Raw genomic sequence first — 23,544 nt, forward strand, 5'->3', positions numbered from 1 at the left:
GAATTACAGTTTACAAGGGTTTGATTCAATTTGCTTGGTGATAGTTTTCTTTAACGCCCTGTATTACATTAGTAAAGTGTTGGGAGGTCGAGGGGTCACTTGAATCTTTTCTTGTTATTAGTAATCGCTTAATGACTGACAGTAACTGCTCTGTCTGAACTAAGAGTTTTTGTTTTTTTGCCTTATTCGTCCAAGAAAGACCAAAACAGGCTGAAAACAGTTGTGTGCTAACTACTACCCTATTGTACTAGTATAAATAACACAATAGCTAATTGTATTAATATAATTCCAAGGAAGGTTTTAAACTACATAAAAGCTCTGTGGCACAAATATTAAAGCCTTTTAAAATTTGAAAGTCTTCAAATCAGTCGCGATTGGCCAAAAAATGAGTCTTTGCAAGAAAGTTAAAGAGGCAATTATACATTTAAAACTAAATTACAGAGCCTTTGCATTTTCATTGAAAATATTTCTAGTGGTTTTGTATCCTAAAAAATACCCCAGCCAACGCCAGGTACTTCAGCTAGTTTATAATAGTGTATATAGTTTGTTGACGTTAAAAAAGTACCTTCATCTTTGGGTCTCCTTGTTTAGCCAGTCTGGACAGCTCCAACCGCACATCATTATTCTTGTACACCACCTTGACGAAAGGGAAGGACATACATTTTCAATTTGTATTTATTTACGTTTGAACAAACTTGCTTCTATGTGAGAGAAGCCGAGCGAACATCTGAATAAACATTTGATACATAATAAGACAAATACATCGCTACAGATCTTATTATTTCAGTGTTGCTCCACTGTTTAATTCACTCTTTCCACTATAGCAGCCGGTGACAGCGAAGGGTGTCTGTGCCGAGCATGTTGATGTCAGGCGAGATGAGCAAACACAGGCTTTATTAATCTAGACCTGCATGAGCTGTGAGCAAACAAGTGTGCAGAACGGTGCTAGCATGTTTGTGTGGCTTTGCTGTAAGGGCTGATGGTGCGCCCCGTCGAACCAGCCAAATGGCCCTCCTTCGTTCATGCATGTGCCTCTTGGCGGTTCATCCTCGCATGCTCGTGTGGAGCATCATATCACCGTGTCAAACATGTGAATGTGGCAGTGAAAGGGTTCACTCGCAGAGAAGCCACACAGAGAGCATTCAGCGCTCCTACAGAAAGCTCTCTGTTTGGCACATCATCTGTTGGCTTGTTTGTTTACACGTCGCCTCGACCAAATGAGACTCAGATACAAAGTGTAGATGAACATTTTGTGGATACACAAGTCATGTTTTGATATTAACACAAGACGCCCCACAAGTAAAACCCCTGTATCAAGTTGTGTTTATCCACATCTGATTGTGTACTAGTAGGTTTTTTTTTCTTGCCCGTTTCACGCAGTGTGGATGGATGGAGCGTCTCTATGGCATAGATAATTAGCATGTTAGCGCTTGGTGCTGTATCTGCTCCCTCGACAACACTCATCACAGATTCTCTCTGATGCTGCTGTGTGTGTGTGTGTGTGTGTGTGTGTGTGTGTGTACCTTGCAGAGGGTTTGTGTGGCAGCCAATTGGAAGCGATACAGCGTGTTTTAATGGTGAATGTGTTGACTTCTGTGCCACATTTATAGATGAAAATCTGTCCCCTAGAAATGTTGAAATTTTTGCTGCAGCAAAATCCCTAAAATATCTAGAAACGATTCGGTAAACTCTGTGTTTTAAGCCGAGTTCACAACAATTTAAGGTGCATGGAAATGGTTGTATGTACAAAACTAAATGATTTGAGTCAACATGTGGATCAATAATTAGTTTGATTTATATTGACCTGTTGCTCGCCTAATCCAAAACAACAAAAACATAGAAAAATTGATTTAGATTTCGACTTTTTTTTAAATGGAATTAAGAATAAAATACATCATTATTAATATAAAATACATGCATTCTCTTAAAACCGACGACAAAACATGGTAAAACCACAGATTAATGGATTCTGGTTCTCACCTCCTTGAGACAACCCATGAAGTTGTTGCTGACTGGAGAACCGGGAAGGTCTGCTGTGCTGGGACTCCCTCCCACGTAGAAGAAGTCATCGGAACCCAACATGGTGTAGTCCTCTTGTGTGTAGCCCGTGGTGGTCAGGATGCCATCCACAGAGATGGTCACCTATACAACAAAGCACAGGGAAAGGACACGCTATATACTCAAACCGTAGGCAGCGCTAAGCATAAGCTTGGCGCTGACAGGCCAAATTAGCGCCCAAAAGCTCGGGCGACCAATAAATGTGCATTTGTAAGGGATTTTTGTTTTTCATATTGGTATTGAGAAAGGGACAGTTGTGTTGTTGGAAAGAGATATTTGTGTGCAGGTTAGAATAAATATTGAATCTTTCAGTCATTGACCTTTTCTATCTGACGCAGCTGATGCACAGTTAAGTTTAGATATAAAAAACATTTTTTATTAGGACTGAATTCATTCTGCTCATCACTTCAATACTCATCTCTGACTAGGCGAGTGCTGTGAATGAATGGATCTCGTTTTTTCTCTACAACATTCAATGATCTTCAGCTAGTAGCTTATAGATGAGAGTAATTAAAGCTAGAAAAAGGTGAGGACGCATATAATTATATTTTTTAAATTCCTATTCTGAGGCCTAAAACAAACTTCACGTGTCCATATGTGACATTTTATTATCTAAACTCAAACTACAGCTGGGCATAACCTCTTTATAACAGATGGTTGTGATGGTTATACTCTGTCTGCTTCATTATCAGTTATAAAACGTATCTTTAAGATTCTTATGACTTACGTTTATATATGGCTGTTCGCGTGCCCAACAACAACAGAGTGCTGGTACATGCCATACCATCGATACTAAATCTTCCTTTAAAAATGTAGCTTCATCTTCAACAGTCAGTCGAGATGTTGGTCCTTCATCCGACCGTTGAATTTCTTCCACAAAATTGACTTGGACTGAGCCGTTGGTTTTACTTACTGCTGAACTATTATTGAGGTAAAGCAGGCCGAGCAGATAGAAGCCTCCTCTCCGATGATCATCTTTCTTTCTTTGATAACAACTAATTCGGGCTTTCAATTCCAATTTGCTGATTATCTTCGCTTAATCAAGAATTAAAAGGAGTGCATTAATCACGCCGCGCACGAGGCATCACTTCTGAAAATGGCCGGGCTGTCCGACGAGACGTCGAGCTCATTTTCAAAGTGTGTCTAATCAGTCGGCCTGTGATACCTGCTCTTGTTCCGAATTTCCTGCTGATTAACTCGTACGTGGCGAGTCTGAACGATGCGACGCGGAGAGTAGAGTGTATGCCCAGCTTCCAACATTACCATACAGACTTTTAAGCAATTATATTAGAGTCATAGAAGAAATATAAGGAGTTTTTTTTGTTATTTTCTCCGTAGGTACACTCGTGTGTACAGTCCCCTGCAGAAGACGAACCATAAACATGATTTCTCTACTACCCAGCTCTCTCACTGATGCTGCTGATGGTCGCTCCGGCGCACACGCCCAGCCGGGGCTAATGTTAGTAAGACTCCACAGGCTTCTCCATGCTACACAAAAGTTGTCGTAAGAATGGTTAGTAGTTGTTAGTATTGTTAGTGGTTCCATATCTGGGGCTTGCGGCGCTGCTTATGGTCAGGCCAGACTGTTTTACTCTCATGGTTTTTCGATGGCGTTAGTAGTTGATGATGTCGTGTGAGTGTGTTGTTAATATGCTGCACTGTTAGTTTGTGATCAAGGGGGTTTGGTACAACAGCACGTCTGGATGAGGTGAAGCTCTTATAGACAGGTTGATGCACACACGCACACACACACACATACATACGAGTGTTAGATGGGTTAGCAGTCCAAACACACACGCACACATTAATGTGTAAACATGCGGCCTGCACCTCCCTCTGCATGCAACCTTTGGAGGAGGAGGAGGAGGAGGAGGAGGAGGAGACGGGGATTCGATCCGAACAACCACCGAGGATGGACTTGAATTGTGAACATGCAGCAGCCGAGCGCAGGATGAAAGAAAAAAAGGACAGGAAATAGATATACATATATATAAGGGGGGAAAGAGAAGTCTTCATTTATCGCACCAGCTTGAAAGAGAAAAGGTTTTTTGAGTCACGCCATGCAGGGAAAGAATCGCCATTTGCGTGCAGGTGGATGAGCCAATCAGTACACGCCTAAATGTCAGTCACAGAGAGATGGGGTGAAAAAACGGGAGAAGGGGGGGAGGAGGGCATTAGGTTTAAAGAAAAAAAGTGGTTGGCAAAGAGAGGGGGGGAGCGAGGGGGGCTTTTTAAGCGTAAGAGATTACCAACCGCATTTATCCTTTTAGTTGGTTTGGTTTAGTTTTCATGTCTATGGTTCAAAAGGAAATAGACACGGGGCAAACCCAAACTAAGAAACAATTAGAATGATATCTACCGAACAATGGAGTTTGTTTACCATAGCGTGTCCAATGCCTGAGTGCTTTGTAGGAGAGGGGAGAAGGAAAGCAAAAAAAAAAACTGTGAACAGAACAACTTTGGGAAAGAAAAATAAAAAGGAAATCTAGAAGGCCTCTGGTGAGGTTGGTTGGAGTGGTTTCGCTAGGAGAAGGGCACAGGTTAGGTTAGTAGAATGAATCATTCCATGGATGGTGGTTAGTTGTACTAGCAGGTTAGTAAAGTTAGTAGTTAGTAGTACACACAGGCAAAAAAGGCAGAGGCAGTGCACTGATGGGTTTCAAGCACTTGAGTGCCAGCGACCCTTGGATGTTCTCTGGTTGACTCATTCCCTTGATTCAGACGCTCGCGCAGACTTGCTCACTCATGTACACGATTGAAAAAGCACTCACCTAGAGTAGACGCTGCGCTGGCCTGGCGGTTAACCTACTGTCAACTAAGACCAAAACCTGTTGGTCCAACCGCAAAGTTGGACTACAGACCACTTGATCAAAGCGTCTACATCGATTAGTCTCGTGGTGTCAGTAAGTAAGTACACTTTCCCACAGACTCCATCCTCAAACACACAATACACTAAACATCTGCAGTGAGGGTAATTCTAGTTATTAGTACTTGAGATCATTGAAGTTTTGGATTAGACTGTGTAAGCAATTAAGTGAACAGAAGTTAAATCACAGAATACAGTTATATTTGATTAATCTGGAAGCTTGAATGAAAGTGTTTTTTGTTTTTTTTTGGTAACATTTCAGAAAAGCTTCCAGATGAATGGTTGATGTTAATGTGTAATGGTAGTCGTAGAGAAAGGAGTTATTGTTATTTGAAGAGGGCGGGTGAGGGGATTAGAAAAACTACACCCTTCCACACATGTTCTTTGATATCCCTAAATAATCATCCATCTTCTCCATCCTGCTTCACTCGTTGTTACCTGTCTCAGGTTTCGCGTGACCTTGACGTCGTGCCAGGCGTTGTCGTTGAACTTGCCGTTGACCGGCTCCACCAAGGCCTCGAAGGCCCCGGAGCCGAGGTTGATGACGAGCGACACCGCGCCGTTCTTGAGCGCCAGGTTGACGTAGTCGGCCGATTTACCGGTGTGCAGCATCAGGCCGTTGCGCTGCAGCGTCTTGAAGGAAAGCGTGATCTCGTCGCTGCTGGACTGGATGGGGTTCGGTGAGAGATCGTAGCAGAAGTACTCGGAGCCCTTGAAGGTGGCGACGTACTCCTCACGAGCTGTGGGGGGGAGGCAGGGGGAGGAGGAAAGCAGTGGAGAGAAAGGTGGAATCATTACACTCTGGTTAAGCACTATTATCACGATTAGCACCATCCTCATGATGTCGCATCTTCCCACACCGGTCCTCTCAATATGCTCCGCGACTTCAAAATGTGGCTCGACTGCTTAAGTCTGACTGGGATGAGGGTTACAAAAAGAACTGTTTAGGAAGCAGAGAATGTTGTTATTGTCAAGCAAAGCCTCACTGATGCCAGCACTTGGAATAAAACACTTCCCTCCGCACCTCTAAACGTACCATGGAGTGGTGTGTAAACAAGCTTTGATCACTCGTGTGGGTTGGAGATTAAAAAGAGTGGGAATCGGAGAGAAAGAGAGAGAGAGAGAGAGAGAGAGAGAGAGAGAGAGAGAGACAGTCGTGAGTCTGTAGAAACTTGTTATGAAACCTGCCATACTCTCTTTTGAGAGAACAGCTGTGCTGGCATTCTGAGGGGAAGTGGTTCTGTTTGACAACATTTCGGTGACGCTTATCAAATGTTAGAGTGTGTTTGTCAGTTTGGGAATGATGGGAAAATGAAATAAAAAATTGATGACGACGGTAAAACAACGTGACAGTCGAGCCGGCTAATTATATCTCCGACAGAAAGCCCTGTGCGACTTACCTTTGCACGCCATTAGTGACCTCCAAGGACACTCGACCAAGGTTTTTGCAATCCATCATTCTTAAGCTCATACTCTTTTATTATCTCCTCTCTCGCTCACACTGAACCAAGAGCAACAAAGAATCCCACCCACACACACATATAGACAGTTCGTGTACCCATGAAAGATTGTAATTTTCATACTGGCACGCACAAGCAGAGGCGACATTATCAGTCTCTTTAACACACACACACACACACACTTCGTCACCCTTCCTCCGCATCCACTCCAGCATTCTCTTCATCATCTCAATACCACACCTTCCCTCCAGCTGCACGCCGCTACTTCTCTATGCACATCTCGTTGGCCTGTTTTCCTCGGCGCCGCAGCCTCTGGCTCAACCACCATCTTGTAGTTTCCGATAATGAGGAGAACAGAGAGGAATTTAACTCGCAGTAGGCCAGACGCCAGCAAAACAGCCACTTGCAGAAAGAAGGGACAGGTTGTTGCACGTTAATGAACGGACTGAAGTGTAATAGGTTACCTAGGTGGAAGGATTCAGGTTGCACTCGAGAGAGAATAAATAAGGCCAAGTGAACAGTAGGACTGCGAAAATGAGGATAAATAATAATCCATAGAGCAATTTGTGGCAAATTGTCTCTTGCTTTTGGTAGAAGGACAAACGTGAGACTGTCAATATGAGAGTGAAACAACACATTGTTTGCCAGCAGAGTTGTCTCTAATGTGAGATTGCTCCCAGCATGTCAATGAGGACGACGTGTGCACCTGCGCGAAGAAAGAAATCTTGTCTAAAGCCATGTAATCCATCCAAACTGCAGTTGCCGTTTCTTGTATTTATAAAAGATCAAGATATTTTTAGTTGTTTTTTTTTGGTTTGCATTAATCCTACACTTGTTTTAACCTTTAGTGAAGTCACATTCTAAACAAATGGTATTTCCTAATTTTCCAGATGAATGAGAAGTATTGTCATAATCAATAGTTTGTACTCGGACTGACTCTAAACTGAATATTCTTATAATATACATTATCATAGGGCAGTGGTCGACCATTCAATTTCCTCAGGGCTTCATTCAGTGGCTGTTGTGAAGGACCATCAAGCAAAAGTAAACAAGAAAATGTCTAAAATCAAAAAAATATGCCTAAAATATCTAATATAAAAGCATATTTTTCCAAATGTGTTTTGATATTCACTTTCATTTTTTTGAGGGGCAATAAATACTTGCAGAACTTGCAACTAACCCCAACCCTAAAGTCATATTTAAAGACTAGAAATGAATATGAATATAAATGCATACAAAATCTATTTTTTAGTTTCTACATGATCTTTCATCCGTCATAGGGTATATACTGCGGTAGATAGTGAGTCCAATGAGCTCAAGTATGGTAATCTTCTTCTTACAGCCACCATTAAATTATTTCTCCATATCTGATGGTTGATAATCCCTCGCTCTCTCCACATCGTAATGAAACTGAAATGACTTCAACATTCTTGTCAAGGGAGGTTTGAGGTTTCTGCTGTGCAGGAAGCTATCGTAGTGTTCCCTTAGCATTAGCCTTGGCAAGTTTCCCCAACTCCTACATTCTCAACATCTCGACTGGATTGAGAGCAAACATGCCAAAGGCCAAACATTTTGTTCATTTGAAATTCAAGATTGGAAAGCTGTCAACCCCAGTTGAGGCTTATAAATAAATGACAGGCCGACAGAGCGTGTTTGTATCAATCCAGCACGAAACGAGTCAACGGCATCATCGATGCTTTGCAGGCAAGCTCCTTCAGTTTTTAGCACATTTCAATCAATCAACCTTGAAGTCTCCATCATTTAAGTAACCTAGACAAGCTGAAACACAGGCTAATAAATACCAAGTAATGAAGCGGTGGGACTAGCTAGCAGCGTCGATGACATTTTGGAGCACCGCCGCAACGGCAATGTGGACAATAATGTGTGTGAAATGTTCACAGGGTGTGGGCGGGTGCTGGTCTCTGTAAATATTGGTGTATTGCTGTCAGAAAAGCTATTACCAACCGAGGGCCCCGGGCTAGTCTTTACTGAGAGGAGCCGGAGCGAGTGGAGAAGAAGAAGGGTGGTGGGGGGGCACGAAAACAGAAAAAAAAAACGACCACAAATGCCTGCACACATGCAGACAAATGCAGATGAGGTGGGAGAGCCAAGTCGTTCACAATGAGAACACACACAGGCGTCCGGGCGCCATTGGAGTGGTAATTTACAGTGGTGCCATTAGGTTTCAGCGCCGGGGCTACACCATTTTATGGCTAATTTACAGACGTGTCATTAGACCAGACAGCGGCACATAAAGCATCTCCGCATCGATCCGAACGCTCCGGCCCGTAAACATGCGCTCGGATCAGGCGGCGAAATGGCAGAACAAAAAAAAAAAAACCTTCGCTGGAACACCTGGAGCCCGACGACGGAACATGGGAGTTGGGCAGACGTTCAAGCAGGCAGGTTGGAGTGGATCAGTTGTAGCTGAGATTAATGGAGTGAGTCAGTATTGGCTCAGAGTAAACAGAGAGATAGACAGTGACATACACAGCACATGTCACACTTCATCCTGCAGAGAACACTGTCCATCAAGCGAGCTCGCGGAGGGAGAGAGAAATAATAAGCAGATGCAACAATCTAGCGAGGGAGACTAGACAGAGGAATACAAGATGGAAAAAACATCAAAACGTATGAAGCTCACCATCCTTCAATAAATTCTTGCTACGAGGTGGAAAATAGTCGATTTTGAAATCTCTTTAACCTTTAACAGGAAATTATCATTAAACGTGTGTGTCATGTGACTAACAGACAGAAAAGTAAACATGGAATGCAGAAAAACTTGGTTTTTGTCAGTAAAATTTCATAGCAATCGCTGTAAGAACTTAAGTGTTAAAATGTCTAGATATCTGTTCTTATATTAAACTATTATGATCCATTTTCTTCTTATCATTATATCTGTACAAACAAATGGACTTTTTGTCGCACCAGACACTAAAATCAACAAGAAACTGAATCTCCTAGAGCGCTATAAAACAACAATTTCAACAGCAGGAATAAATAGCTTATTGAATACAACTATGGTGTCTCTGGTATCGCAAAAAAGCGATAGGAAAAAACAGAGATAGGAAATAATTCACTTGACATCAGATTCAGGTTCAAGTGTAGAACATAAGTAAGAGGAAGGCAAGAAACAGGACAATTAAAGGGAAATTGTGTCAAACTCCTTGAATCTATTTTAAGTGTTTTTTTTTCTGAAAAAGTTCACGTGAAGTCGATTGAGAGATGTCAGTGGGAGTGAAAAGAAATAAAAAAGGCAGCTATAAAATGTTTTTTTTCTTTGATCTTGAAAAAGGTTGTTCCTATAACACTACTTGAGAATTACACGAGGTTGTGCCGCCCACTTTGTCGAGTAAACGTTCAGCAACAGGAAACAGTTTATTGAAAATGTGAGCAGAAGCCCTCCGAGCTAAAACGATATCTCGCATGTAACGTTGATTAACATTGACGTCAAAACACCTAAATATAGACATTTTATGAGTAACATCGTGTACAATCTGATGAAAGTATGTTTGAGGCGGTACACACACAATACACACTTCTCCCCCAAATTCATGAGGGCAAGTTAACGTGTCTCACATGGCATATCTCGTGGGTCTCCCACTCCAAATTTTACACGCCAATTTATCATCTCCATAGCAACGGTATGTTGCGGGGCTGCTGCAAATATGGATGTGCAAATGTTTCTAAGCGATAGAGACAGGAAGAAGGATGGGGAGGCTGGGCGAGGGAGAGAAGGAGTGATTGAACGAACAGTACATTATCATGGACAGCTGTACTGAATCAAAATGGCGGATGGAGGCTGGGAGCACATCAGGGAAGCCTGCATTATACAGCACCTGATGGAGGGAGGAGGGCAGGAGAAGAGATGCACGGGAGGATTTTGAAAGGAGAAGAACAAATCGGAAAAGGAAGAGAAGAAGTGGGGATGAAACGAAAAGGATGGGAGTGGAATAGAAGGAGAAAAAGATGGATGGAAAGGAAGAGGAAAAATGCTGGTGTATCCAAATTGTAGTGTAGCAGGCTTCAATCGTGGCAGCCCTGTCATTCTCAAGATAGCACACTGCAATTCCCCAGCAACTCGTTTTTAGCCCACCATGCATTTCTGCTATCAGTCGCTCTCAGCTCGCGCAAACACACGCACACACAGCACAAACATCGGAGGCATCCCTCTTTAATAACAGACAGGTGGATTAACCAGAGCTTGTACGCCATACAGATATATGACCAGTGTGGCCAACGAATGCAAATGTATGCAAACGTATGCATCGTTCCATATTGGAGTTAAACTGTGAAAAATCTCAGTTCATTAAATGCCTTGACTGCTATTTCCATTTCCTTTCAGTGATGTACGGCACACTGCCTTCCAACCAATTGGCCCATCACATCCCAGCCAAGGGTAGAGAATATGACTGTCAACACACAAGTGGACTATTGATGACTGTCATGTTGCTTCTTCAAGCCTCGCGTCGTAAATATAGCGTAGAATTTTCTTGTGAATGTGTCGTCAACAACTCCTTGAATTGATCGACTAGGAGACTAGTATACTGAATATACAGTAGTAGTGAAATAAGTACAGAAAAGCGCCATCTAAAGACAAATAATCTGCATCAAACATTTAACTAGCTGCACAAAATTGTATCGTCCCCCGATGGACCAGATCAAGTCACTGATTTATTGCTGTACTCAGGTGCATTTGAAGACACAAATTAAACTTCACACTTTAGGGTCAGGTATAGCAGCTATAGGGGCATAGAGGACAATAATAAACACACCAAACATGAGTCCAACCAAACGTCAGATGTTGGCAAGTGTATTCAACTCAAAAAATACTCAAGTAATATGTTGATTTAAGTTTGTCTTAAATATATGTTGGACTCTATTGTATCATCAGTATGTGTCTGTTTGTACAAAACTCTATTTTCATTGAAATATTTACATTAGAAAATGTGCCTAAGCCCCACCCACTGAAAACACTTTTTTTTTCTGGAGATTAAATCTTGTTTACTATAACTGAACCCACTCTGCTGTGATTGGTCAAGCATCAAGGTTTGTCACTACGTGTCATCAATTCCGGAAGTCTCCAACTCCAAAGAACTCATTGTACAAACAAAGTGCGGCATGATTACAGCTGGCTGGATTGGGAGCGAGGCCATTATTATGTTATACTAGACTCTGCTGTCGTAACCTCTCGTTCGCTGGGATTTAAGACGAAGGAGAACTTTATAAAGTAATAACTTCAAACCTCGTCATGATGAGGAACTTACTGCATCTTGGAGAGGACATTTGAAACATGTAAGGGAGTCAGGAGAGTTGAGTTTTCACATTAGTTAACCTTTAAATGTGCAATAAAATGTTGTAGGTTTAAATTAGGGGGCACATAAAGAATAGCAATTGTTTAAGTCCACTATTGAGAAACGATCCACAGACACTCTTAGCAAAGAGGCCAGAGAGACTCAACAAGCTTTCCACTCAACAATCACCCACGAGGGATCATCGTGGTGCTGAAGGGACCATGTGCAAATGACTAAACCAAACATGACAAAGAATTCCATCAGTCACATTTATTCCCAGTCATCTCGTTCCTAATGTTAACCTCTTTACTTACCACCAGCGTAAAAGTGTCCCCAGTGAGGTGAGCCAAGATATTAAAGAGCTACTTTTAAACCTATCAGAGGCAACACAAGACTTCCAAGACCTTTAAGGAGGATACATTTTAGCCTTTATGGGACACTTTTTTGGGGGGTGAGTATCATATTGTAGGATCATATGCTGGTTATTTATCTTCCTGGGAATGTTTGACTTCATCTTCCTGGGAACGTTTTACTTTTAAATACACTCGAGACTTTTCAAGCGTACAAAAGGACAAGATCCAAAAAGGTCAGCTTTTGAAGAAGCATTGAGAGAAAGAAGAAAATACTCTGAAACCAGCACAGATATAAATATTTAATTCCCTTATATTATCACCAGGTTTGTCTGCCTGGACAATCTCTCCAGTTGGTTCTCTTCCACTTCCCTCTCTGTCACTAAGGCTGTTTCTCTCTCTCCATTTCTGCTCATCTGTCACCCTTCCTCTACCCATCCTTCAGCCTATTTTAAAGTCCGTCTGTCTTTTCTGTAGGCGCCTGTTCCGTCACTACCTGCGACTCCTTCTCTATCCTTGAAGTAGAAAAAAAAAACGAGTGGTGTCACTGCTGACTTTTGACAAATCCAATAAGTCTTTTTTTTTTTCCGTCTGATAAAATCACTTCTACCACGGATGATCATTTCCTTCAGGAGATTTTTTGATAAAAACATGAAACGCTGACTACATAACAAACAATATAAAGCAATAATAAAAGCCATGGTTAGTTTCATCTGTCAGACCTCAGACATCACTTTGACTGTGGGCACAAAACATGTCTCTTTCTAATCTATTTAAACCGAATTTCCTGGATACAGCTAATACATTTAATTTTAAACCACAATAACAAAGACCAGGGCATGTACTGTCATTAAAAAAAAGTGTTTCTTGTACTTGTTTTTTTTCTTTGGTTTTTAATATCTGCTCATCTCTTTCTTCATGGTCTGTAGCTTAAATTTGGCCTTCTCTCTGGTACCCAGGGAAACCAGCTTGTTTCCATGACAATGTCTGCAGGCAAATTTGTCTTCGGCGGGATAAGATCAGAGTCAGTTTCATCCCTTTTAGTCACACACACAAAAACACGCACACAAAACACAGTTAAACTCCCTTAATGTGTGTGTAATGGCAGAGAAACTGATACAGAACCTTCAGCTTAGATTGAACAATGTAGAGCGGAGTAGCATAGCAGACACAGAGTCACAACAACTTGTTAAGAAATGTTAAACTCAAAACCGCTCGCTAGTTATTGTACTTAATTATTTAACTTCTCAAAGGAGTCCTTTAAAGCAGGGGTCCACAAACATTATCCTGTGAGGGCCATGCAACTTTTCCCTTCTATGATGGGGGGGCCGGGGTCGGTTTGTAAGAAAAAAAGTGTGACAATCGCATGACCAAATTACCTCTGGATTCTTCACAGAAGTGAAGTCACGTTAGAAAGATAGTAACATTTTAGGCTATAATATTTTTGTCTGGTATTATTCAGGGAGCCAGGCCAAATTTGGAGAAGGTCCATATACGGCCAACGGGTCGTAGTTTTGGGACCACTGCTTTAAAGTATGTTGGGCGGAACCGGTCCCTCTGCAGGCGCCCAAAACTTGCCGGTTTGTTGTAGGCTTTGTCTCCTGACAAAAACTTTTGTTGAAAAAAATATCTGGAGAAACTAGAGACATTTAAGGCAAATTATGAAGTTTTATTAGGACAGTTGCCTAAATGCAGGTGAAAAACTGCAGGAAAACAATATCAAAAGCTAAATAATTACATTGAATTTGAAGTGTAGACGACAGTTTCTAACTATAATGACACACTCCTTTCAAATGAATGCCAATATCTAAAGGTCTATTTACTTTTCTTATCTTTACCAGTTTATAAATAGTACTAAATTGTGAGTATAAATGAACCCCCCAAAAAAATCCCCATTGGCTGGGCTCAGTATCTAGTCACTTTTGGTAACGCAGCACGTATTTGGAAATCTGATCAACCGCAATAGGCGCCCAGTTCCTTCTCGAGAAACGACCTCTAGCTGCTGATGTTAACCAAGGCAGAAGATGTGGAGGTGTTAATCCCTGCTGCTTCACACCCAATAGCACACCTTCACAGTGAGCAGTGAAGGTCGCAGACAGATTATTCCAGAAGGACCACATCACGATGTACAAAAAAAAACCCCAAGTGTATGTTTTGTTGTGTGTAAAAGTGTGACGGTGTCAGAGTGTTGGATGAAGTATCTGCATCCCTGATGAATATGGTCCCGGCTGACATCAGGCTCTGTCAGGTTTTTGCGAGCCCAAGGAGAGATGTAGCGACAATGGTGAGAAAACGCTGCAGTCTTATCTCATTTCTGTCTGTTCCTGCATCTCCGACCTTCTCTTTCTGCCCTTTCTACCACTTTGATAATGTGCCCATATCTTTCCTCACCATCACTTCTCCACACTTTTGTGCCTTATCCCGCCCGCCGCTCCCTCCCTGCACTCTCTATCATTTCCCTTTATCCTCTAAATGGTGAGGCTGTTTGATGTCTTCATTTTTAAACTCTGCGTATTTCATTAAAGGGCTGTTGATGGTGTGGTGATTCACACTCGTGCTAATGGGGTAAAAGGTGCAGAAGAATACATTTTGAGACGCCTGCAAGTCGTGACGTGTCAGTCCTGCAGTGACAATTATTCATAATGACCAACAAGGCATGTCAAAGTAGACTTCAGTTGAGCTAATCAAAAAAAGCAGGGTCGTGACTTCAAAATCCTTTGACTCGGAGACTCTGTTACAGTTGCTTATCAGTGCCGCCAGCTAGTATCCACACATATGAATGTTAACAGCTTTTTCTTTTTCCCTCACAGATTTTCAAGATGCTGCCATCAGGACCGAGCTCCTCGCCAGTCAGTCCAACAGGCAGGCAATTACCAAACACTTGCAAAAAGTCTCGATCTCACTTCATTTGGGCGACACTCGATTGTTTGTATTGCCAAATTGGGCACGCGCTGCTGCGGCAGAGGCTGCTTACGTTAAGACATGGAGTGGATGAAATCTTTAGACTGTGGTCGACATGTGTGGAACCAAAGATTCTTTTATACATCCAAACAAGCACTTCTACAATATGACTTCACATAGATCAATGCTGGGGTCTCAAACTTGCGACCCGAGACGAGCAAGGGACTCCATTTTGTACAAGACTGCTGAGAAATCAATTCAATCACATCAAACGTTACAGTCTAAGAACTTTTATTATAAAGATAAGATGGAATATATTTTTTTAAAGAAAAATAGAGACCCAAATGAACATTTAAAAAAAACAAAATTACACAAAACATTAAACAAAACCAAATTTGGACCCCCCCCCCCAATCCTGCGGACAAGTCTAAGTCAGTTTGAGACCCCAGTATTAAGGCACTTACATATTTGCAAAGACGTAGTAAAAGTCAAGTTACATTAAAGGAAAAAAATAGTGTACAAGGCCAAAGCAACAAGCTTGGTATGATAAGACGTAAATAACCTATTTTCCTGTCAAGACATCAACTACGATAAGTGCTTTGTGATTGCTGGAGCAAATTAAAAATGTCATCTTGAATGGCTTTTCTTCAATGTTTACCTTGCGCCGACTCACAATTATGAATCAATGGTTTTGACACTATGTTTTGGAAAACTAATAATAATAATTCATTTTATTTTGAGGCGCCTTTCTCAGCACTCAAGGTCGACATAAAATTAAAAAAGCCAAGCATAACCGTTTTAATACGTTTTAAGGATTTAAAAATGGGTAAATTATATGGTCCGACTATTTGTCTGTAGCAGGACACAACTATTTCTATATTTTATATACAAAATAACAATATGGATTGAGCGTAAAACCAGTTCTCCGGAGACAAGTTGACCACTGTCAATAGATAATGATTTGGTTTCTATCGACAATGTTTCTTTAATTTAAATTGAACCAGTTAAAACATACTAATAACAAGCTTATGTAAGTATTTTTAAAATAAACATTTCAATGGGCTGTATGGAACTAAACATTTTGATTAGAGCGTGTATTTGTTGAGGTTGCTTAGGTTCATGGTGAGTAAGAAGCCAGAGACATGCTGTACTTTGCTGGTACCAACTGGTTCTTCTGATCTTGGCTTCTGCTGCCACCCTTACATATGGTGGAATCAGCATGAAGCCTATTACGTGTGCCTGTGTGTGTGTGTGTGTGTGTGTGTCAGGGCGAGAAGACCCATGTGAATTTCCGGAAGGGAAAGAGCGAGGGAGGGACAAACAAACCAGAGAACGCTTTTTTAAACATTACACTGCGACTTGAGGAACAATGTGCTGTGTGTTATGCGAGTGTGGGTCCATCTGTGATGAGGACTTCTTTAGAAGACAATTTGGTCGAATGAAGCGCTCTGATTGCCGACGCTTTGTGAGTCACATGTAATGACTCATAATCCACCACTTCTGAATACACTCATACAAACGGGGGGGAAAAACACGCACCGACTTAAAACATGCAAAACTCTTTTCCGTTCAACCACTGACCGTGAAGAATCTGTGCAGGCAGCCTTACTCATGCATATTTACTCTCAACACACTCACTCACCTACTCAGCAGGCACTCACTAAAGGTTACCGTGTGTGAGTGTGCGTCTTTGTCGGTCTGTTCACGTACGTATGCGCTTAAAGGTCACCGCAAGAAAAGCTGACCACTTGTCTATGCTTAGCAGAGATTGCTGGATTTATTTTGGGACCACCTGCATATAAAGTGAGCGCCACTATTAACTTAAATAAATAAAAAATATATAAAATATATCCACAGCCACTTCAAGGCATCACTTGACCATGAGCTCAAAAGATTTGTCGGCCAACACAGAGGTCAAATGCAGTGGCAGCTGGCGAAAAATATTCTAGGTGAGGCTCTTTTCCAGTACATTTATCTGCCTATAACATTGAAAGAATCAGTCAGAAATAGTCTTATATTAAACTTAGACAATATTAATTACAAGTGGAAATCAACACTAATGATGAATCATTATGTTTATTATGCTCCTTGTTTGGATACAAAAGAAGACACATTCTAAATATGCCGTCACATATATCATACAGAATAAACTAAATGATTTCAGACTAAAGTAAAGCTATTAACAACCCGTCATCTGCACCACATCAGAAATACTTTCTACACACTCATCACAAACGCACACAAATACACTGCAAATAATAATTAAAAAAACTTGTTATGTATTCCTAGATAGACCTGATGTGACGGATGACGACACAAACCAAGATTGTAATCAGAACCTGAATCAATGCAAATATAGTTTATCAGAATCATGACCGTTGATTATCATTTTCAAACTAAAACAATTATAATAATACAAAGATTGAATAAAAAGAAAGATGGAGAGATAAAATAAAATAAAAAACGCTGGTAAAATGTAGTTTGTATAAGCATATTCAATTCATTCATTTTTTGGAGATTTCTGGAGGCTCCACACTTGATATGAAAATCCAATTATGAATTGTATTCTCCGCTCAATGTAGGGATCTCAGCCTCCTTCAGTGATTAGTGGTGCGAGGCCATTAGTTGCTTTAAGAAGGATAGGTGTGTTTTATGAGAGGGCGGAAGGTCTCTGGCACCCCATCAGCACCGATGCCCCTCAGAGAGCGAGTGGGCTGCAGGGGCAGACAGGAGCAACGCTGTCTCTCTGCAGATACAGCCGGTCGCTCTACATCACAGGAACCGAGACGCCTCACTTTATCTTCCTCTCGTTTTTTCTCTCTTCTCCATCTATCATTCCATTCTTTAGCTGTTCGGTTACAGGCTCTTTTTCCTCAATTGCTCCACACACACACACACACACACACACACACACACACTTTATATAATTCAAGACATACCATCCGAGCACCCGATACACCCCCTCAAAGAAACTCATTTCAGCTTTGCTCGTTCCTCAAAAAGCCTCTTTACGCCGAGCTAACCTAAGCTAGGCGTCGTCTTCGCCTCTACGTCTCAGCATGCAGAGCAAACACACACAAACACACCCTTCTTCAAACCAGAGACGGCAAAGGATTGAATAGAGACACGCGCTCGCTATGAGTTTGACCTATAGGGAGTCAGACATTGTGATCCAACCCCCCCCCCCCGTTACAATGTGCACTAATACTGGAGACACATTAGTTCGCCTCGGTGCTTAAGCAGGTGATTTAAAATTCTCAGCATCAGCCCGATGAGGCAATTAAAAAACTTTACTGCCACCTGGATGATTCAGTGCCGATATTTTGAGACAGAAACTGGCACTACAAACCCCCTCAGCGATCAAAACACGGTAAATATGTCTGCAAAGAAAGATCCCTGTCGGAATAGAGACGTCTCGCCGAAATGGCTGCTTGAAAACATCATTTGGGTTCTATTCAAGACATTTTTCCAGCCACCTGCTTTCACCACTATTTTTTTCACCAGACTTCCCAGGAATACCGGTGCGGCGCCGTCACATCAGGCGACAGCCGTCATCATGTCCTCTCTCATCCAATCAAAGACCACAATGGAAGCGGATCAGCCCGCCGCAGCCGGAGCTGTCTTTAAACGGACCAATCAGTGCATTCATCAGCGTCATGCAGAGCCGTCTACGTTGAGCGGCACCTACCTTTTTTCCCAGAGTTCAACAGCGTGGTCGTCCGTTCGTGTTCATGCACGCGTACACACATGGCTATAAAAATCTCTACACAAGAAACATACAATAATAACCCCTTACCTGACCACCTGAGGGACTTTTTTTTGAGAACTGGAATACAGTTCAGGGAACATAAATGTGTTTCCTGTTATCATTTCACTTTCGGTCTAATCCTGAATTTTGTTTTTCTCTCACACAACAAGCTTAACATTTCCTTCCAGGGACCCAAGCGGTTTTTTCCGAGCACTGCTAAATTCAAAAGGACAGAATCCCAAACAGGAACAAAGAAAAAGGGAGTAACAAGACTGGTAACTGCTGGACAAACTGAAAGCGAGGCTAAATTGTCTTTCAAAATAAAAAATCTGTCTGGAATCACATGCTCCCGGCGTTGCGTGTGTGAAGACAGACAACACAAGCGGGAAGATGACATGAATGGCAATCTGGCAAATGATTTTAAAAAAATGGACAACAATAGTTAAAAATAAACACAGGAGTTTGAGTTTTCAAACCCTGGGATGATGATGAATCACTGCGGCTCTCTCACAGGTTTTTCTGTTCACTGTTGAGCGGTCATTTTGCAGGAATGTATTGACATTGTTCTCACAGTGTTTTCACATTAACTTAAGTTATTGCTGTCCACCTTCAGTGCATTCTTAATCAGATTGCCAATAACGGGGTGAAATGAAGAGGAAAAAACCAAATCAAACCATTCAACGAAGTCACTCGGTCAGCAGGCCCGGCGCACCATGTCCGTGACATTAACATGTACGGCAGCATAAAGCTACTCTCTCCTCCCGCCCTCCGTCATTCAATCAGACAGAAACGTCTCTGGCGTTTCTGTTCGAAGAAATCAGGCCAACATTTCATCTGCCTTGCTTCATATTTATTCCTTTCCTCTGCAAAATCGCCAGAGGGGGGCATTTCAGCCAGAATTAAAAGTGAGTTTTCTGATGAGTCCAAATGGGGCTGTTTGAAAAAACCCGGGCAATCTCAATTAGCAAAAATAAGAACTGACCTTAGTTCAGTGCCTAGAGAGACAACTTCCACTTGCGCCAGGTGGTGATGAAATGAAGTGGTGATACTGGGAGTTGTGAATGAGAGATGGGTGTGGAGGGGGATTGGGGGGGGTGGGGTATAGCACAGGAAGTGAGGTAAGAAGAGGTCATACCTTGGTCGCCAATCATCAGGTGTGCCAGACCTTAAAAAGGAAGACAAGAGCAAAGTCAGCACAAGGAAGGCTTATGGGAGGCGGTGATCGTGTTTGTTGTGCGTCTATCATGTCGCTCTGTGGTTGTGCCATAAATACTTCTGTCCATTCCCGTGTGTGTTTTAGCTTCAATAGGACGACGCAGCACGATGTGTTACCGTGTTTACAGTATGTGTATTGTCTAAGTAACCTCGAGGCCCGGAGCCATTACCGATGATTACACATGAGATGAAGTACTTACCCGATGTCAGCAACAACCACACATACCCACAAAGACCGACACACATTTATCGTGGCTACCTCGAGCTTCCACAATCAAGAGCCCGGAAAAAGGGACGCTAACAAGTGGCGAGTAAGTCTTTGACTAGGAGCTGCAAATGCATGCTTCAAGCAAAATAGACTTGAGCGGCGACTTCATAAAAACCCCTCGATGGAATCGAGATATAAGTCTATGGAGATGAAACAGAAGTGTGACCTACCTGGAGTGTAGCTGTGCTCTGGAGAGGAGTGGCAGCCAAGCGAAGAAAGAGAAAGACAGACATTCATTAACATGCATGCTCTGCCCTTGGATCACCTGGCTACTTACTGTGCATGCACACCTGTCCGGAGTTACCGTGGTTACGTGCATACCGTCAATTATTGTCATGCAGACGTCCAAGTTAATAACGTGGAGGACGTGGCCCCCATTAATGGCAGCACATGTTAAAGAGGCGTTTGGAAGCAGACGCACACACACGAACAGGAAGAAGAAAAGAGAGCGGAAATACAAACTCCTACCTGTGTTGTTTACGCTCAAGAGCCATTTTACCCCAGGACTTACCTCGCAGTAGCTCCGGCTCCCAGGGGGGGCCCCCAAAGCAGATGCATGCAAAAACCACTCGCACTCACAGCCTCGCTGCCATTCTCTTAGTCTTTCACACCAACATTGACCGTACGTGGAATAGCAAGGAGAACATGTAGGGGGGGTTAGCAGTGCAGGAGGACCAGAGACATGCACGAGTGTGAGTCTGTGAGTGTGATCGTGTGTGTTTAAAATCTGTGTGTTTTGCTCGCCCTTGCGCTCGTGGCCTGGTGGAAGCAGGTTGAGCCATTAGCATGCTAACAGCAATTTGCCCTCAAGGACATAGCGAGCCAGGCCGGGCCTAACAAGCCGAGTTCACGGCGCCTTCAGCCGAGGGCAGGATTGCTTTGACAGTAATTACATCTATGCATCGCTGTGCACAAACGCCGGTGACTTGCTTCAGCAATATTTTTTGTAATAGCGCACATATTGTTCTCCGGAGTAAGGCTGATGAATCACATTAAATAAAGAGCTACACAGTAATTGCCATCAATTACATCATTTCCAGTTACACTTGACCATTAAAAGAATAATCAGATGGCTTTGTTAACTTTAAGAAAAATGACTGAGAATGAATGAGTTTATTACAATGTAATTAGACTTCAGTTTTAAGAAGGCAATGATTGACTTAAAGTCAAACTTAAAATTAACATTACAGCATCTATTCCCTAAAGTTTCAAATCCTGGATCTCATCGTTATTCCAGTTTTTATATCAATCAAATTTATTTGTGTTTTAAGCTCAAAAGTTAACTTATTGAGCAGTGTCTTGGTATAAAACTTTATCACGTCACACCTGGAGTATGTATTTTTAAATGTTCTGTTGTGAGACTTTTATTAAAAATTAACCAAGGTGCTTAACCCAAGACTTTTTTTTACGTTCATATTGTGTGATCTCCTGCACACAGTAACTCAATTAACAGGAGTGTATTACTGTATTTCCAGTGATAAAAGTCCCTTTTCTTTTTGACTTAACTATACAATTACACAATGATCAATGTATGATTGTGTAGTCTCTATATAACGGTGCATTTATATGTGTGTATTTTTCATTATAAAATATGAGTCTTGAAAATCGCAGATGTTTTTATTACAAGAAGAAAAGGGCATCAGAATTAAAGATTCATGAAAAGATTTTTGTCTGTATCAGAGAGTAATGATTTCGCTTTAAACCTCGGCAGCCTTGGTACTGACACTGGAGTGGAAATGACAGTAGAAGTCACATAACTCACCGAGTGAAAAAACAAAGCCTTCAATCCATGATTGTACAAAACAACTTCATAGCTCCTCACACAACAATTTACATTTCCAAAAGGGCACTCTTGTTTTTCTCCATCAAAGACAAGCACGAGCCGTCGTCTTCTCTGCCGTCTACCTCGCTTCTCTGCGCGACAGCACCGGTTCATTAGTGAATTTTGATGCACTTCATCTCTCCATGTTATTGAAAAGATTGTAGAGCTGTTCGAGGATCATGTGGTACCCACAGATCCCACAGTTCCGGCATATTCCCTGGAAAGTATCATCCCATACACTGTGTGGTCCAATTTGGTATATAAATATATTCAGTATATGTCAGTGAAAAAATGCCTTCAACAGTAATTTTGTAAAAAATAATTGTGTTTATTCACTACTTTTTATGTTTCCTAAATCCCCTATTTTGATCTAATGGAAACTAAACATTGACTTTTAACAATTCAACATGAAATAAAATCAAAGATGCACCAAAGTACCAGCACTAGTTTCCATGTAGCTTTTTTTTTTAATAATCAGTTTCAAAATAATTCTTAAAAGCACATTTTTGTAAAAAATTCTCTTCTTTTGCCCGAAAATGTTTTTTTTCCTCTAAATTTTACCAGAATAACTTTCAACATTGTTAGACATTTAGTTTTTGGTGAAAGTTAATTTATTTTAAAATCTTACTATACATATTTTTAAAGATATATTGGGCCTCATAAAACTATTTGGAAGCCTGGATTTGCCCCACCCCCCGGTCTTGAGTTTTAGTTCATCACTAACCAACCCACATGTAGCTCTTTCCGTCATTATTGTGTGTTAATATTGAGAGTGAATACGCTTTGAGTAGAAGAACTGACTTTTCATTCTAACCGAGCAATACTATTAAATCCATTCTAAATTTCATCATCTTCAATCGATTCATCAATTTCATCATCCTGCCCTTATCCAAAAGACCCTGAAGGCATTTCATCACGAACCCTGATTCGAAGTGGAAAGCATCCAAACTGTCATATTATAATTGAAGAAGGATTTTATTATAAAATTAGTGCTCCGTCAGATATCTACATGATCACTGGGTATTTTATATGACATTTGCAACATTGTGCTGATGCCATCATGTAGATTTTAAACTGTCAAGTTGTTACACAAAGCATCCGAGTCTAAATAACTATGTTTATTAAAGCAGATGAAAAAGGTTTTATTATATTGATTATTGTTTATTTTAATCTCCTATTGTCCTTTACATCAGTTTACAGTTTATCTGCAAATTATACACTCGTACTCTTTTAATCATGAACAATTTTTTGGCTTACATTTTACAAATAATGGAATTATTAACTCCTATTAAACAATTATAAATCATACTCAAATCCTTTTTTTAAAGGAGGGTTTTAGAGATTGAAAAGAGATAGTAGAACATATTTGATGATTTATCCATTAATTCATACTTTTCTACTTCACTGAATAGAATATGTACTTAAATATAAATGCATGTTATTTTATTTATTTTTAATGACATAACTGAATGCAGATCGTTTTTTCATTACACAAGTATGTATATCTTATTTGATTTGTCAAGTATATACATATTTTTCTGCATTTTGTTTTATGATTCTGT

The 23,544-nt window shown here is 41.2% G+C and overlaps 1 protein-coding gene across 9 annotated transcripts in view; it reads right to left on the reverse strand.

The window, feature by feature from the left end:
• Nucleotides 1-23,544, reverse strand: part of nrxn1a (neurexin 1a) — a 63,579-nt gene that overhangs the window by 35,374 nt on the left and 4,661 nt on the right. For 4 of the 9 annotated variants that reach the window (XM_087784226.1, XM_087784222.1, XM_087784218.1 and 1 more), the window contains exons 3-8: nt 20,331-20,348; nt 19,813-19,842; nt 5,363-5,664; nt 4,439-4,462; nt 1,981-2,142; nt 566-637 (exon numbers count right to left, since the gene is read on the reverse strand). In XM_087784226.1, the coding sequence (XP_087640352.1) occupies nt 566-637; nt 1,981-2,142; nt 4,439-4,462; nt 5,363-5,664; nt 19,813-19,842; nt 20,331-20,348 (608 nt within the window). The remainder of the gene's footprint in view (nt 1-565; nt 638-1,980; nt 2,143-4,438; nt 4,463-5,362; nt 5,665-19,812; nt 19,843-20,330; nt 20,349-23,544) is intronic. The other 5 variants (XM_087784219.1, XM_087784223.1, XM_087784220.1 and 2 more) reach the window with 3 other exon arrangements.

The sequence above is a fragment of the Callionymus lyra genome, chromosome 2, assembly GCF_982586985.1.
Source record: "Callionymus lyra chromosome 2, fCalLyr1.hap1.1, whole genome shotgun sequence".
Classification (NCBI taxonomy): domain Eukaryota; kingdom Metazoa; phylum Chordata; class Actinopteri; order Syngnathiformes; family Callionymidae; genus Callionymus; species Callionymus lyra.